Source organism: Hyperolius riggenbachi, chromosome 7, assembly GCF_040937935.1.
Source record: "Hyperolius riggenbachi isolate aHypRig1 chromosome 7, aHypRig1.pri, whole genome shotgun sequence".
NCBI classification, from domain to species: Eukaryota; Metazoa; Chordata; class Amphibia; order Anura; family Hyperoliidae; genus Hyperolius; species Hyperolius riggenbachi.
The window spans coordinates 143,750,726-143,765,421 of NC_090652.1; the positions used below are offsets into that span (position 1 = coordinate 143,750,726).

Genomic DNA, 14,696 nt, shown 5'->3' on the forward strand with positions numbered 1-14,696 from the left:
TGGATAGCCCATGATTTACATAACCGTTAGCTATATTTCTTCTGTGTTGGCCCCATCTTGTGTGGAACTGTTGTGTGGTGCGGCCTACATACTGGAGTCCACATTGGCAGGTTACTAGGTAAACCACAAATGTTGTGGAGCAATCCATGTCCTGTTTGATTGGGTATATCTCTCCTGTTGTAGTGGACATAAAGGAAGAGACTTCCTTCTCTATTATTGTACAACATAAGCATCTTGATTGGGAGCAACTTGTTACGGAACAAATGTAATCGCTCGGTTTTTCTCTCGATTGTTGATTCACATCTCTCAGAATGCTAGGCGCCAGCCTATTTTTAAGTGTCTTGGCTCTGCGATATGTACATCTTGGTTTGTCGGGTAAAAGTGTTCTCAATATTCGATCCATTTGTAGCAGGGGCCAATGATTATCCAGAATCTTCTTTATGCTGCTATGTTGGTTAGAGAATCTCGTGATGAAATTTATGTTTCTCTCCTTAAATTTCCTTGTCAGTATCTTCGACTGCGTGTCAAATGTATCTAAATCGCTTCAATTTTTCCGTATTCTGAGAAACTGTCCATAGGGTATATTATTCCTCCATGGTTTGAAATGACTACTTTTGTAGTCAATATAGGAATTAGCGTCCACTGTTTTAAAGAAATTTTTTGATTTGATGGTGGGTCCTTCATGGAACAAGATTAAGTCGAGATACTCGATGTAGTCCTTGCTGGAGTTTGACATAATTGAGATACCCCAATCATTATCATTGAGATAGTTCTGGAATTCTGCAATTGATCCATCATCTCCGTCCCAAATGGGGATTAGATCATCAATATATCATTTGTATATGACGATGTTGGTAGTAAAAGGATGATCTCGTCCTAATAGAAGTTCCTCCAGTAGTCCCATCATCAGGTTGGCATAGCTGGGTGCAAAACTTGCCCCCATTGCCGTTCCTCGTTTCTGAATGTAAACGGTATCTAAAAACTTGAAACTATTGTGATTGAGAATAAAAGTTATGGCCTGTATCAGAAAGTGTTTTTGTTTGGGCAGTAGGTTCGGATCCTGATGTAAATAATGCCAAACGGCTCTCAGTCCTATTTTATGGTGGATATTTGAAAAAAGTGCTGTCACGTCTAGAGTCATCCACTGGTATCTATTTTCCCACCCAATGCTAGACAGTTCATTGAGCAGATGCGTAGAGTCTTTGAGGTATGATGGAAGATTTTGCACATAGGGCTGTAAGTGCAAATCTACCAGCTCCGACAGGTGTGATGTAATAGAATCTATGCCCGCTATAATTGGTCGTCCCGACGGGTTGATAGTTGATTTGTGTATTTTGGGGAGGTGATAAAAGTTTGCTAAAACCGGGTCCGTAATCAGCACAAAATCCCTCTCTGTTTTGCTGATAATTCCTTTTTCATGCGCTCTTTTTACCAATGTTTTTAGTGTCTCCATGTGTTCTTCAGTCGGGTCTCGAGGTAATATTTCATAATATTCCTTATCACTCAGGATTCTCCTGGCTTCACTAATATAATCGACCCTATTCATTATTACAATTCCCCCCCCCCCCCCCCCCCTAATCTGCAGACTTAATGACAATATCTTTATTGGATTCCAAGTCTTTTATGGCCTTTTCTTCGGATTTTGTCAGATTATGCTTCCCTCTTTTGTACTCCAGAGTTTTAAAGTCTTTCATGACCTGTTTATAGAAGGCCTCAACATATGGGCCTTTGTGCGTTGTGGGATAGAACTTAGATGGATTTTTCAAGTGAGTGTGGATATATTTTTCAAATTCGAACTCTTCCTGGTCTATTACCACTGTAAGTGGTTGTTCATCAGAGTTGGTAATAATCATGCTGGTCGCTTTATCCTTAAACAATCCTTTTTTCTGCAGTGATTTGTTATTGAAGTATCTCTTCAGTGTTAGCTTACGCACAAACGAATTCAGATCCACAAACAGTTCATATAAGTTTGGTGGTTTAGAGGGGCGGAAAGAGAGTCCTTTGGAAAGGACCCTCTCCTCAGTGTGATTCAGTTGGTAACTGGATAGATTGAAGATACATTTCAGTGATACTTCTTTCTTGTTTGCTCCTGCCTCTACTATATCGACCTTTTTCTGTTTACCTTTTTTGCCGCCTCGTCTGCCTCTCTTCCTGGGCTTGGGGCTGGTCTTTTTGATGCCCTTAACGGTGATGAGATGGTTAGTGGGGATAGATTGCTCAGAGTATCCCTCATTCTCGGTCTCAATGGTGGTGTCTCGCCTAGTACCGTGGGTAGCTCCAAAAAAGAGGACGAAGAAGTACCCCCCGTGGAACAGGCTCTGAACTACTTATCGGCTCTTGACTAGAACCAAAAAAATCTGTGATATGTTTAATATGTGTGTTTTTCTCAGTTTGGGTACGTCTTGGTAATCGTGAGGTTTTGAGATCTAATGTCTTATTCTGTTTACCGACAGCTAGTTTTCCTTCTGGTGATTTCGATCTGTCCATCTTAGATCTCTCTTCCCCACTCTTCTTGTTAACCTTGGACAGTTCTGCTCTTTCGCCCCAATATCAGAAATGTTACCAATTTTCTACTAGAAGCTATATCGGGCACCCTTTTGTATGTACACAATGGACTGGTCCAGATCCTGTTGGTAAGAAGTTCACAGTGGTCAGATTAATAACATTGACTTTATAAGACAGCTGCATAGATAAAAAAAATGTACAGTACATTTCACTTTGAGACTGTTTAGTTGTATTTTTTCATCATAGTGCGCCTTTAAAGAACATTACTCCTTTAAAACATTACTTTACAATAACACATGCTGTATATCACAGGCAAACAACATTAACTGAGAATTTTGGAGTGCGTAACAAACTCCAGTAGTATTGCTCATAAAAAAAGTTTAAAGTCATTAGGAAACCTCCAGATTAGTCAACTGTAAGAAGCAAAGGATGTTCATTAACAATGTATGTTAGCCTGAGATTTCCCTGCTAATTTAGTGCCAAGAAAAGTATTTTCAGCCTTCCACCAGTAATTTGTCACAGTTAAGGTAATTTTGCAGCCTGCATTACCCAACAATTCCGCATAAAATGTCAGCTATCCTTGGACCACTGAAAAGATAAATGATCGCTTCCAAGATTGGCTAGTACTATTTTTACACCGGCTTGCATCTGTATTTCATAAACCCGTTAGCGAGCATTAAGGCAGATGTATCTGAAAAGGTCAAGTAGCTGCTAGTTCCATGTAATTGTTATTCAAGAACATGTTTGGCTAAGTGTTGCAGAAGGAAGTGTTATTCTAATGCAGTTTATATATTTTTTGCAGCACGCTTCTAATAAGAAACAACGCAATAATGTGATGAATAAAACTATGCATTTATGTAGCCTTTTATTTTACTTCTAATAATTACTTTCTGTTTTTACTACCATGAGCTTATTCGTAATCTTTTTTTTTTTTATGGCTTATTCGTAATCATCAAAACCTCTTTTTTGCCACCAGGCACACAAAGGCAGTGGAGCATTTGGAGATTTATATATTCAAGACTTTAGTTCACACTAAGCTTAGAACTTATGTGACTGCTTTACAATGGTGTTACAGTCATAATTGTGGATAACAATGTCACTTATAAAGAAATCATTTTATTCTTTTCTTGCATATAGTGTGGAGAGGATGGAGCCTGGGGAAAGTTTTTCTTACTAGAGATGGCCCGAACCTCCGATTTTCGGTTCACGAACCGCAAACGCGAACTTCCGCAAAAGTTCGGTTCGCACAAACTTTCGTGAACCGCAATAGACTTCAACTAGAAACACTTATGCTGGCCAGAAAAGTGATGGAAAAAGAGGTTTCAAGGGGTCTAACACCCGGAGGGGGGCATGGCGGAGTGAGATAAACGCCAAAAGTCCAGGGAAAAAATCTGGATTTGACGCTAAGCAGCGTTTTAAGGGCAGAAATCACATTGAATGCTAAATTGCAGGCTTAAAGTGCTTTAAAACATCTTGCATGTGTATACATCAATCAGGGAGTGTAATTAGAGTACTGCTTCACACTGACACACCAAACTCACTGTGTAACGCACCGCAAACAGCTGTTTGTGTAGTGATGGCCGTGCTGGACTGGTGCGAACCATGACGAGAGTGCAGGTGATGGCGGCTTTCCAGCCCATATGGTAGCTGGGCTGAGGTAGCTCAATGACAGAACAGTGACTGTCCAGCTGATCAAATTTGGTCTGTCCACAATGAAGCAACAACCTTATTATTGTGGGTGTGATCACCCCCCCCCCGAGACACTCATATAGCTGGCGGTCATTGCTTCATTGTGATACGCAAGCCCCTTCACCGTGTCAAGGTAATGATCACGAAGGGGAATTGGCACATGTACATGCCTTATGTTTTGTTGTTGCAGCTGCAGTGCACCCAGAAAAATTAGGCAGGCATGTACACACACCAGAAAAATTATTATAGCAGCCAGTGCTAGCAGCGGCCTTAAAAAATCAGGAATCCGCCTGGAGTCCTGGACCCTGTTGGTGGTGACGGAGAAGGCAGTCAACTGGCCTGCGGGCAGAGATGCTGTGTGGGGAGCGACTTAGTCTTGGGGCAGGTAGTCACACGGTGTGCAGGCAGAGATGCTGTGTGTGGGGACTGACTTAGTCTTTGGGCAGGCCTGAGCATGCTTTGCAGACCAGGCATCTGTGGTCAGATAGACCCTTGACCCAACGCTGTGTGCCAGAGATGTCACCACTTGCCTTTCAACATCACGGTACAGTTTAGGTATTGCCTTTTTTGAGAACAAATTGCGGCCTGGAATCTTCCACTGCAGTGTGTGGCTTTGCTTTTGTGTGCTGCTTTTTTTCTCAGGTGGTCATCCAGTTGCAGTGTGTGCTTTGTAATCATGTGCCTTTCTTAAGGTAGTTGTCCCTACGCGTGTCTTGGTCTTTCCACAGCTCAATTTTCGGTGGCAGAGAGTACAGATGGCATTGCTCTCATCTGAGGCAGACACACAAAAAAATGTCCACACCGCTGAGCCCTGGGGTGATGGCACTTTGGTGGTGGCGGCCGACTGAGTTTTAAGTGGGGTGTCAGAATCGGAGCAGGAGGAGGAAGATATGTCACACTTCTGTGCAGAAGCTGAGAAAGATGAGGTGTTCTGTGTTAAATAGGCAACTACGTCCTGACTATATTGGGGGTTGATGTCACGTGCCCTCTCCTGAACACTACTTTGGTCGAGGGCCGCACGAAATCACGACAGCGTGACCTCGAACAGACCTTCCAGGTGGCCTGCCTCGGCCTTTTGTTTTGTCCATATTGGGGGGGATGAAGTGAAAGGTATGCACTGACTTGACTAATACAAGGTGCAGTCACACAGGTGCAGGAGTGGTATATCACACTGCGTGCGCTTACATAGGTAGGTGGGTGCACTGAACACAACAGGTAGGTATATGCAGTGATGGGTATTACAAATGTGCATCTGTCACACACACATACCGTGAACAGGTACAGTGACTGGTGGTATTAAATATCACACTGCGTGCGCTCACGTAGGTAGGTGGGTGCACTGAACACAACAGGTAGGTACATATTCAGTGATGGGTATTACAAACGTGCACCTGTCACACTCACACACCGGTACCGCCGTGAACAGGTGCAATGACAGGTGGTATTAACAATGCGTGTGCTCACGTAGGTAGGTAGGTGCACTGAACAGTGAACAGGTGCAGTGATTGGGATGGGATTACAAATCTGCAGCTGCCTGTCACACACTCACAGGTAGTCACTGTATGTGCTGGGCCTGGCAGTGGCACAGTAGGAATTACACTAAAGGCCAGCTGCGACTGACTGACAGGGCTGTATATAATGCAAGTGGGCCACACACACATAAAAATAGCTCACAAGAACAAGATTAGCTCTCAAAAGAGCTGTTGAGGGGTGCTTTTTTAGCAATAAGAATCAGCAAGGAGCAAGCTAACAAGCCTACAAGAGCCTAACTAAGCTTTCCCTATGTGAGTCTGCAGCAGCTCTCCCTTCTCTAATTACTTCAGGCACATGAGTGAGTCCAATGCCTGACGCTGCCTGCCTTTTATAAGGGGGGGAGTGGCTCCAGGCGGGAGTGTTGCCTGATTGGCTACAATGTGCCTGCTGACTGTGATGTAGAGGGTCAAAGTTGACCCTAATGATGCACTATGGGGGCAAATCGAACTTCCGGAAAAGTTTGCGGTTCTCCGCAAACACGAACCACGGAAATTCGCCGGGAACCGTTCGCCGGCGAATCGTTCTGGCTATCTCTATTTCTTACTATTTGCCTTCCAGTTGGTAAGACTTACTCTTGGGTGCCAAACCCAATACCGGGCACGACCCAGTCATGCTTGGCGAATAAACTGATTCTGATTCTGATCCTAATGAGGCTTCCCCCATCCTCCTGTGTAGCCCATATACAGTGCTGGCACCCCCAAAATAGCACCTGTAACACATGAAGAAATTTACCTTTGGGATCAAGCGCAGGCACGGTACCATCCCTCTCCTCGTGCTCCAGCAGGAACTAGCCTAATCCGATCGGGTCCACTCTACCGCGAGACGCCTGCATGGAAGAATGGACACGATCGGGCTTGGCTATTTCTGCTAGAGCCAAAGGGGAAGATGGTACCGTGCCTGTGCTGGATCTGAAAGGTAAATATTGCCGTCTGCTGCTGGGGTCCCAGTGCTGGATCAGTGCTGCAAAGGAGGAAGGGGATAGGATTCAGAGGCTTCCCCCTCCGAAGGTAAGTACCCCCAGGGGCACTTATTTTTATAAAAGATTCTCTTTAACATTTGTGAATTTTCAGTTGCATAATTCAGTTGATAAAAACTGCTATACAACAGTGAGGAGTGAAAATGCCAATATTCTTTTCGCACTTTTGTGAAAATGCAGTAATTCAAAATTTGATTTTCGAGCAAAAATGTCTTGAACATAATTTTGCTAGTTATGAATAAATACATTTGTAGATTCCATGAAAGCAGCACAATTGTAAAAATGTGTTTGCAGGCAGCCATACAGGGCAAACTTTTATACTCAGAGGGTTGTGTTTTGTCTGACTGGTGAACATTGATGAGGTTTCTGGGTCAATAGTATTTTATAGAATCATAGAAGTCCTAATATGGTTTGAAAAGAAAATGAGTTCCTGTTTATATTTGCCTTAGCAATAGCAAGCAAATTTTGAATATGGTCCTTATATTCCAGGATGAAAATTTGTATTTTTGCATTACTTTCTTATATCCATTTTCAGTGACCATACTACAACCATATGAGGTATTGTGAATATATTTTCAAAATCCAAAATAGAATTTTCAATGTTAAAATGACTTTGGCGAATATTCAAGCTCAACACTATTATATGAAAGCATTCCTAGTATAGTAAACAATATATATATAACAATACTACTATGCAATCTTTTAACGGGGTATGCCTTCAGTTTTTTGAGGCCTAGAATGTTTAATTGATGTGATTTAACCTGGTGATAGATCAGAATCAGAATCTTTTATTTCGCCAAGCACGACCGTGCCGTGCCCGGAATTGGGTTTGGCAAGTACAAGGCTAGTGTGAGAACGAGCAGGACATACGATACATATATGTAAGCAGACAGGCAATATAAACGATACAGTTACAGCATTTGGACACATTTGAACATGTATATATGAAGTGTGCAGCCGTGCAGTCAGGCTAGATGCTATCAGACACCACTTGTCGTGGTAGGATGAGGAGGGATCTAAGGCCCATATGCAATTCATTTTCTCACCCCAGTTATCTCCCAAGAAATAACCCTCAACATCTCTGTAAACTAAATTTTCAGCATTCTACAAATGAAAATGTACCCAAAAGTTGGGTGAGAAAACATTAACAACACATATCTTTTACCACTTCCGGATCCCTGGTACGTATATATGTACTTCAGTGTTTTCGGCCACATGTTCCCTTCGTCATCTGGTCCCTGAACGATGAATGTGTTCCCAAAGCTAATCAAAGTAATGAATGGTTACCAGCATCAGCGAGATACGTGTGGTCATTCCCAAAGTGAAAGTAAACACACACATTAACATCGCTTACAGTGTTTTGTTCAGTACACTTGATTAAGTGTGGGCACATCTCGTGGTCAAAAAGTAAAACACATTTTTATAAACATTAAAATACATTAAAAATAAATCTCCAAATTGTTAGTAAAGTATACAGAAATGGAAAAAATACAACAAGGCCTGCCTAATTCTCTTTTTGACTTATTCTGTACTTTAAAGGATAAATGTGGCCAATGTAACCAATTTCGGCCTGCTCTTCGTACCGGTTTTCATCCAACTTGATTATATCCATCGGCTACCAAGTCGAATAATCTAAGGGCACTTACTCCTTCCCTAAGATGTCAGATGTTGTATAAAAACATTGACAACTTGAAAAAAAACATTTTTAAAAGAAAATGCCACTTCATAGAAACAGAGTTGTTAAAGGATACACCTGACAAACCTGAAAAAAAATACCCACCTGGGGCTTCCTCTAGCCCCTAGAATTCTGTTGGGTCCCTTGGTACAGCTCCGCACTGAGCCAGGCCTTCGCTCTCCCCTCCATAAGATCAAGACTCATGGCCAGGCATGGCTCATAGCTAGAAACTTTGCAAGGATTTTTATGTCCATTAGGTGAAGGGATATGCATCAGTAGGAATCACACAGTGTAGGGATCTTACCAGATTCAGGAAGTACCACTTAAAGGACTTCAGTCATGGTAGTGGGGAGTTGCTATTTTTCATTAGCTTCTGTAAAGACCTCGAGTAGGAGACTCTGAATATTTTTTGTAGAGGTCAAAGGGCAATGTCTAGCTGAGTTCTCTGGGAGTCTGTTAGTCGGTGTGTAGATACTCCTTATAGATACATTTTTTGAGTATATGTGGCTGCTGTCTTACTTCTGTAGTAGGCTGCAAATGTAGTAATCAGGTCCTGTGTGGAGTAGTGGCTGCAGAGCCACCCGGTGTAATCATTTTAAATATGATAGGGGAGGATTTTGCCATATGAGGTAATAGGGTACTTCAGAGGAACTTATTTGCATATCGAGGACGGTGAGGGAGACAATGGTCTGAAAGGGGCAGAAGGAAGCCCAAGGTATGTATACATTTTCCCCCAATGCCCTCTCAGGTTCCCTTTAAGCCCCTAATGGTCCATGCAAAACTTTAAGAGATGGAGTCATGTTGAAACACTGGGGATATAGGGCTTGATTCGCTAAGCTGCACTGCTATAGCAGTGCAGCTTAGTTTGAGCAGTGCGAGTTAAAATCCTCAGCGCACACTATGGGCTGTATAGCGTGCACTTCTAACTTGACAGACAGCCTATTGGGCCAATCAAAGTGCGGGGATCACGTCCTAAGCAGCTACAGGATGAGACAGGGCCTAGGGCAGGAGTAAAGGAGTGGCCACTAAATACAAGGGAGCGTGCATAAGTTAGAAGCGCACGCTACACAGCCCATAGTGTGCACTGAGGATTTTAACTTGCATTGCACAAACTAAGCTGTGCCTCTTTAGCCCATAGTATTGTATGAAGCTACATAGGGGATATTTCAACTGATAAGTTAACATAGACCCTTCAAAAAGTAGACTTGTGCAAGTTGTTTGTGCATAGTGCAATTGGTTGAATCTGTACCTTGTAAAGATAATAGTAGCAAAAAAAAAAACTGAAACCCACCCTGCTTTGTCTTCCAAATAAATGGAGCTATAACCCAACAACAACATTTTGGTAATGCTAGAAACAGATGCCTGAATCACATCCACTAAACATCTGCTGGGGAAACCCAGCAAGTGTGTATCATAAATAACTGCAAACAGTTCAACAATAGTGAAAAGTAGAGATGTCGCGAACTTCCGAATCTTCGCGGTAGGTTCGGTTCGCGGAAAAGTTCACGAACCGCAATAGACTTCAATGGGGATGCGAACTTTAAAAAATAGAAAAATTTATGCTGGCCACAAAAGTGATGGAAAATATGTTTCAAGGGGTCTAACACCTGGAGGGGGGCATGGCGGAGTGGGATACATGCCCAAAGTCCCGGGGAAAAATCTGGATGTGACACAAAGCAGCGTTTTAAGGGCAGAAATTACATTGAATGCTAAATTGCAGGCCTAAAGTGCTTACAAACATCTTGCATGTGTATACATCAATCAGGGAGTGTAATTAGAGTTCTGTTTCACACTGACGCACCAAACTCACTGTGTAACGCATCGCAAACAGCTGTTTGCGTAGTGACGGCCGTGCTGGACTGGTGCGCACCGTGGTGAGAGCGTAGGCCGTGGCGGTTTTCAAGCCCATATGGTCGCCGGGCTGTGGTAGCTCAATGATAGAACAAAAGTGACTGTCCAGCTGATCAAATTTGGTCTATCCACAATGAAGCAACGACCTTATTATCTTCTTGTATGTAGGTAGGTAGGTGTCCCAGTAGTTAGCTAGGCATAGGTTTGAGTCCCAGTATAGGTAGGTAGGCATAGGTAGGAGTCCCAGTATAGGTAGGTAGGCATAGGTAGGAGTCCCAGTATAGGTAAATAGGCATAGGTAGGTGTCCCAGTAGTTAGCTAGGCATAGGTAGGAGTCCCAGTATAGGTAGGTAGGCATAGGTAGGTGCCTCAGTAGTTAGCTAGACATAGGTAGGAGACCCAGTAGTTAGCTAGGCATAGGTGGAGACCCAGTATAGGTAGGTAGGCATAGTTAGGTGTCCCAGTAGTTAGCTAGGCATAGGTAGGAGACCCAGTATAGGTAGGTAGGCATAGGTAGGTGTCCCAGTAGTTAGCTAGGCATAGGTTGGAGTCCCAGTATAGGTTGGTAGGCATAGGTAGGTGTCCTAGTATAGGTAGGTAGGTAGGTGTCCCCGTATAGGTAAGTAGGTGCCCCAGTAGTTACGTAGGCATAGGTAGGTGTCCTAGTATAGATAGTTAGGCAGGGCCTGGCTGGCACAGTAATAACAATTACCAAGGTCCAGCTGCAACAGATAGGGCTGTATAATGTCAGTGAGCAACACAAAAAAAAACACATCTGGAAAACATTATCTCTCAAAAGAGCTGTTGAGGGGATGCTATTTTAGCAATAACAATCAGCCAGGTGCAAGCCAAGACCAAGAGCCTAACTAATCTTTCCCTAGAAGAACAAGCCTGCAGCAGCTGTCCCTAGTCTGTCTCTAGCAGGCACACGAGTGAGTGTAATGGCCGGCAAACCTGCCTTATATAAGGGGGGTGGGGCTCCAGGGCTTAGTGTAGCCTGAATGGCTACAATGTGCCTGCTGACTGTGATGCAGAGGGTCAAAGTTGACCCTCATAGTGCATTATGGGGCGAATCAAACTTCCGCAAAAGTTTGCTTGGTCTAGGCGAATGCGGACCCCCAAAGTTCGCCTGGAACCGTTCGCTACATCACTAGTGAAAATCAGTCATAAATGGCACCACTGTCCTGCCCAGTACATCCCATTAGCAAAACTAAACAGTAATGTTTTGTATGGCAATCAAGGTTGTCAGCAATTCAGCGTTGCTTTAGGATTGTTGGCATCATAGATTTAGCACAGAAGGGGAAAGAGGTATATGGGCCCCAGTGACAGCTAGAGACTTCCCAAAAACTGGGGAAATAGATAGGTGAAGGGGACATAAGGAAGGACACAGAGGAGAACCATTAACAAATATGTTGCCTGATGTCTGACCTGAGTACATATGTGGGCGCAGGGTGAGCCGAATGAAGACTCACCCTACTGCTGTTCAAATCCCCAGCAGCCTTAAATACTATTCTCTATCCAAATCATAGCAACACAGAGGGATGAGTAATTCTGGATCTGGCTATCGCATTGTGCAGTGTAACATTACTGCTATGGTGGCACCTAGTTTCGGCACTGAGTGCCAAAACCATTGCTTCATCTGACCTATATAGCATACAGGGATATAAGTGCCCTAACCACTTTAAGTTTAAGTTGGTTAAGTCACGGAAGGAGCACTGACGTGCAAAATGGCTGCCCACTTGCACCCTGCACCCACTACCATCCACCTCACCTGGCGGTAGGACCATTTCTGCTTTATGCAGTCAAGTGCAACTACAGTATGTATTAGGACACATATGTGTGGCCTGCGTTCAATTAATGACACTTTTGAACTGCAGTGTTGGATTTTCTCCTCTATTGATGCATGTGTATTTAGGAAACGCCACCTTGGAGGTCCTTGGAGTCAGCTTGTTTCCTATTTGCGTGAAGACATTTTTTAGGACTTTCCATCGTCCACTAACATTGTCATTGGTAGCAATGTGCACCATCAGAGCTGGGTCCTCCTCAGCCCCACCCATCACTTTGTCCCTGCCTACCGTCACATGCCAAACCCTTAGCAGTAGACAGAAGGGCCAATGGGGATGAGAACGTTCCTGATCTGTTATAAACAAAAACTGCTCCAGTCAATTTTTTTCTTCTTTTTTTTTTTAAACATGGATTCTTGCTCTTTCCTTATTATACATTTTTTTGTTTACAATAGCTCACAAATATGTTTAATATAGTGTGAGATTAATTTTAATTTATAAAAAAAATCACCATAATTTCCCTCAACTGTAATAATCATACATCATAATCACATTTTAATTTCACCCTGAAATGCTGTACGGTCTATGAGTTCGGATGTCTCTTCTGTCAGTTTGGGGGTCCTTCTATAGTATATACATATTTTGGGAAACTTGCTAAAATGTTGTTGTTTTTTTATTCAGTTATAATCAAAGCATATATAACAACTGAGTTGATATGTCCAGTAATGTTTATGCAAACAATGATGCTTTAAATATTGTAGCTATGAATTTTCAATATACTAACCTTATTTACCTATGTTTTGCACAGCTGAAAAGGGAAACGATGATTTCTATTCGAAAAGACGACACCTTGCAGAGCTTGCAGCAAAAGGAAGCCTTCCTTTACACCCTGTCCGGGTGGAGCAAGAAAGACCATACAGCCCAGAAGGTGGCACTCATGGAAACACATTAGGTGGAAGTCTTGGTGGAACTATTGGAGGTAGTCTTAGTAATTCAATGGGAGGCACACTTGGAGGCACCCATGGAGGCTCAATGAGTGGAACTTTAGGTGGCACTCTTGGTAGTGGAACACTGGGTGGCACTCATAGTGGCACGTTAGGTGGCACACTGGGTGGGACTTTGAAATTAAATGGACAGAAATCCAAAGTGAACAAAATGCATAATCATCCACTTTCCTCATCATACACCCCAGACTACAAAACGTGGGACCACAGTGACCATTCCCTGCGGCGGCAGGCCTATGCAGCTAAGAAGCATTGCCCAGTGGAATCAGTAAATGAACCAGCGCAGAATCATCACTATGCTCAATCACAGCCATACTTTGTAACTAACAGCAAAACTGAAGTAACTGTCTGAAAAACTTCACCCCACTGGAATTAAACACCACAGAGGGTAAATACATGGAAGTCCTTGTATGCAGCATATCGAGAGGAACAGTTTGGGATTCACGTGTCTAGCAATACCATCAAGGAATGCAATTAGGGATTCCATTTTTACTTCACAATGAAGATTATGAAAGAAAAAAAAACGTTTGCCTATGCTTTTTGTAAACAAAAAATATATAGAAATTTAAATTTTATGATATGAAGTAGCACAACAGGGCCTTCATCTCTGCAAAAATCAGAGTGTTTGGTCCCAAGAGGGGAAGATAACAAAGTAGAAAGTTACATGGGCCAATATTTTTGTAAGAAAACAATAATAAGGGAAAACATTGGTTTCAGAATGATTTATTTCATTATCATCACTTTGCACATCTGTGAAAATCCATTGGAATTTAGGCCTTTCCATCCATAAAAAGCAAAAAAAAAAAAGCAAAAAAAACAAAAACAATCAAAAAAATTAAATAAAATTAAATAAAAAAAATTAACAATAAACAGACGGTAAGAACCTCAATAAGACTGTTAAATATGTTTCAATAAAAAGGGAATGGAACTTTCTTATTGGTGGAAAGTTCCAAGCTGTTGATAGGATAATGGAGAAAAAAAAACATTGTTTTTTTAAATATCAAATGGTATAAATGGAGAGTAACCTTCTACAACAACAGGACAGGAAAATAAGAATAATTTATTTGAAGAATGATTTGGGAAGATTTCAAAAATCCATGTGTTCTTCCTTTCCCGGCATTCCACAGCAGATGGAGAAAGTATTATGCACTGTCTATAACAACTTCTTTAATGTTATGCCTATTTACACTTGCTTTCAACTGGAAACATTCAAAGTGGGCGGTGCCTTTAATGTATTTATATTGTTCAATGAAGAGTCTTGTTTGATCCTTTTTATCTTTTTGCTTTGTTCTTAAAATTTTGCTAAGTACTAGTCTTTTCTTTGTAATATGGTTTTGAGTATGTTAAAGATATTTCGATCATGTTTTACATATTTACTAAGTATATTTTGAGTGTGTTAGGCATTTGTTTGTTTGTACTTTTTAGGTTACGTATGTTTGCCTAAGGGCCTTTTAACACATTTGTTTTGACCAGCAAAAGTAATGAAAAGAATCTTTAAAAAAATTTAGCTTACATTTTAGGATTGTTTTGTGAATGTCTGCTTAAGTTAGCATGAGGGCTGCTACACCTGACAAATGAATTTTGAACAATACAACCATTTTTTAAAATTTAACCAAATATTAGATTTAAAGCCTACAAAGTAATATCATTTGCTTGACAGATTATTATGAGTTAAACTT

At 41.9% G+C, this 14,696-nt stretch overlaps 1 protein-coding gene across 1 annotated transcript in view; it reads left to right on the forward strand.

The window, feature by feature from the left end:
- The window catches only part of SHISA9 (shisa family member 9), a 628,900-nt gene extending 614,634 nt beyond the window's left edge, over nucleotides 1-14,266 (forward strand). Inside the window, exon 4 of the mRNA XM_068244713.1 lies at nucleotides 12,822-14,266. Coding sequence (XP_068100814.1) covers nucleotides 12,822-13,369 — 548 coding nt within the window. The 3' untranslated portion in view covers nucleotides 13,370-14,266. The remainder of the gene's footprint in view (nucleotides 1-12,821) is intronic.
- The last annotated feature ends 430 nt before the right edge of the window (nucleotides 14,267-14,696 follow it).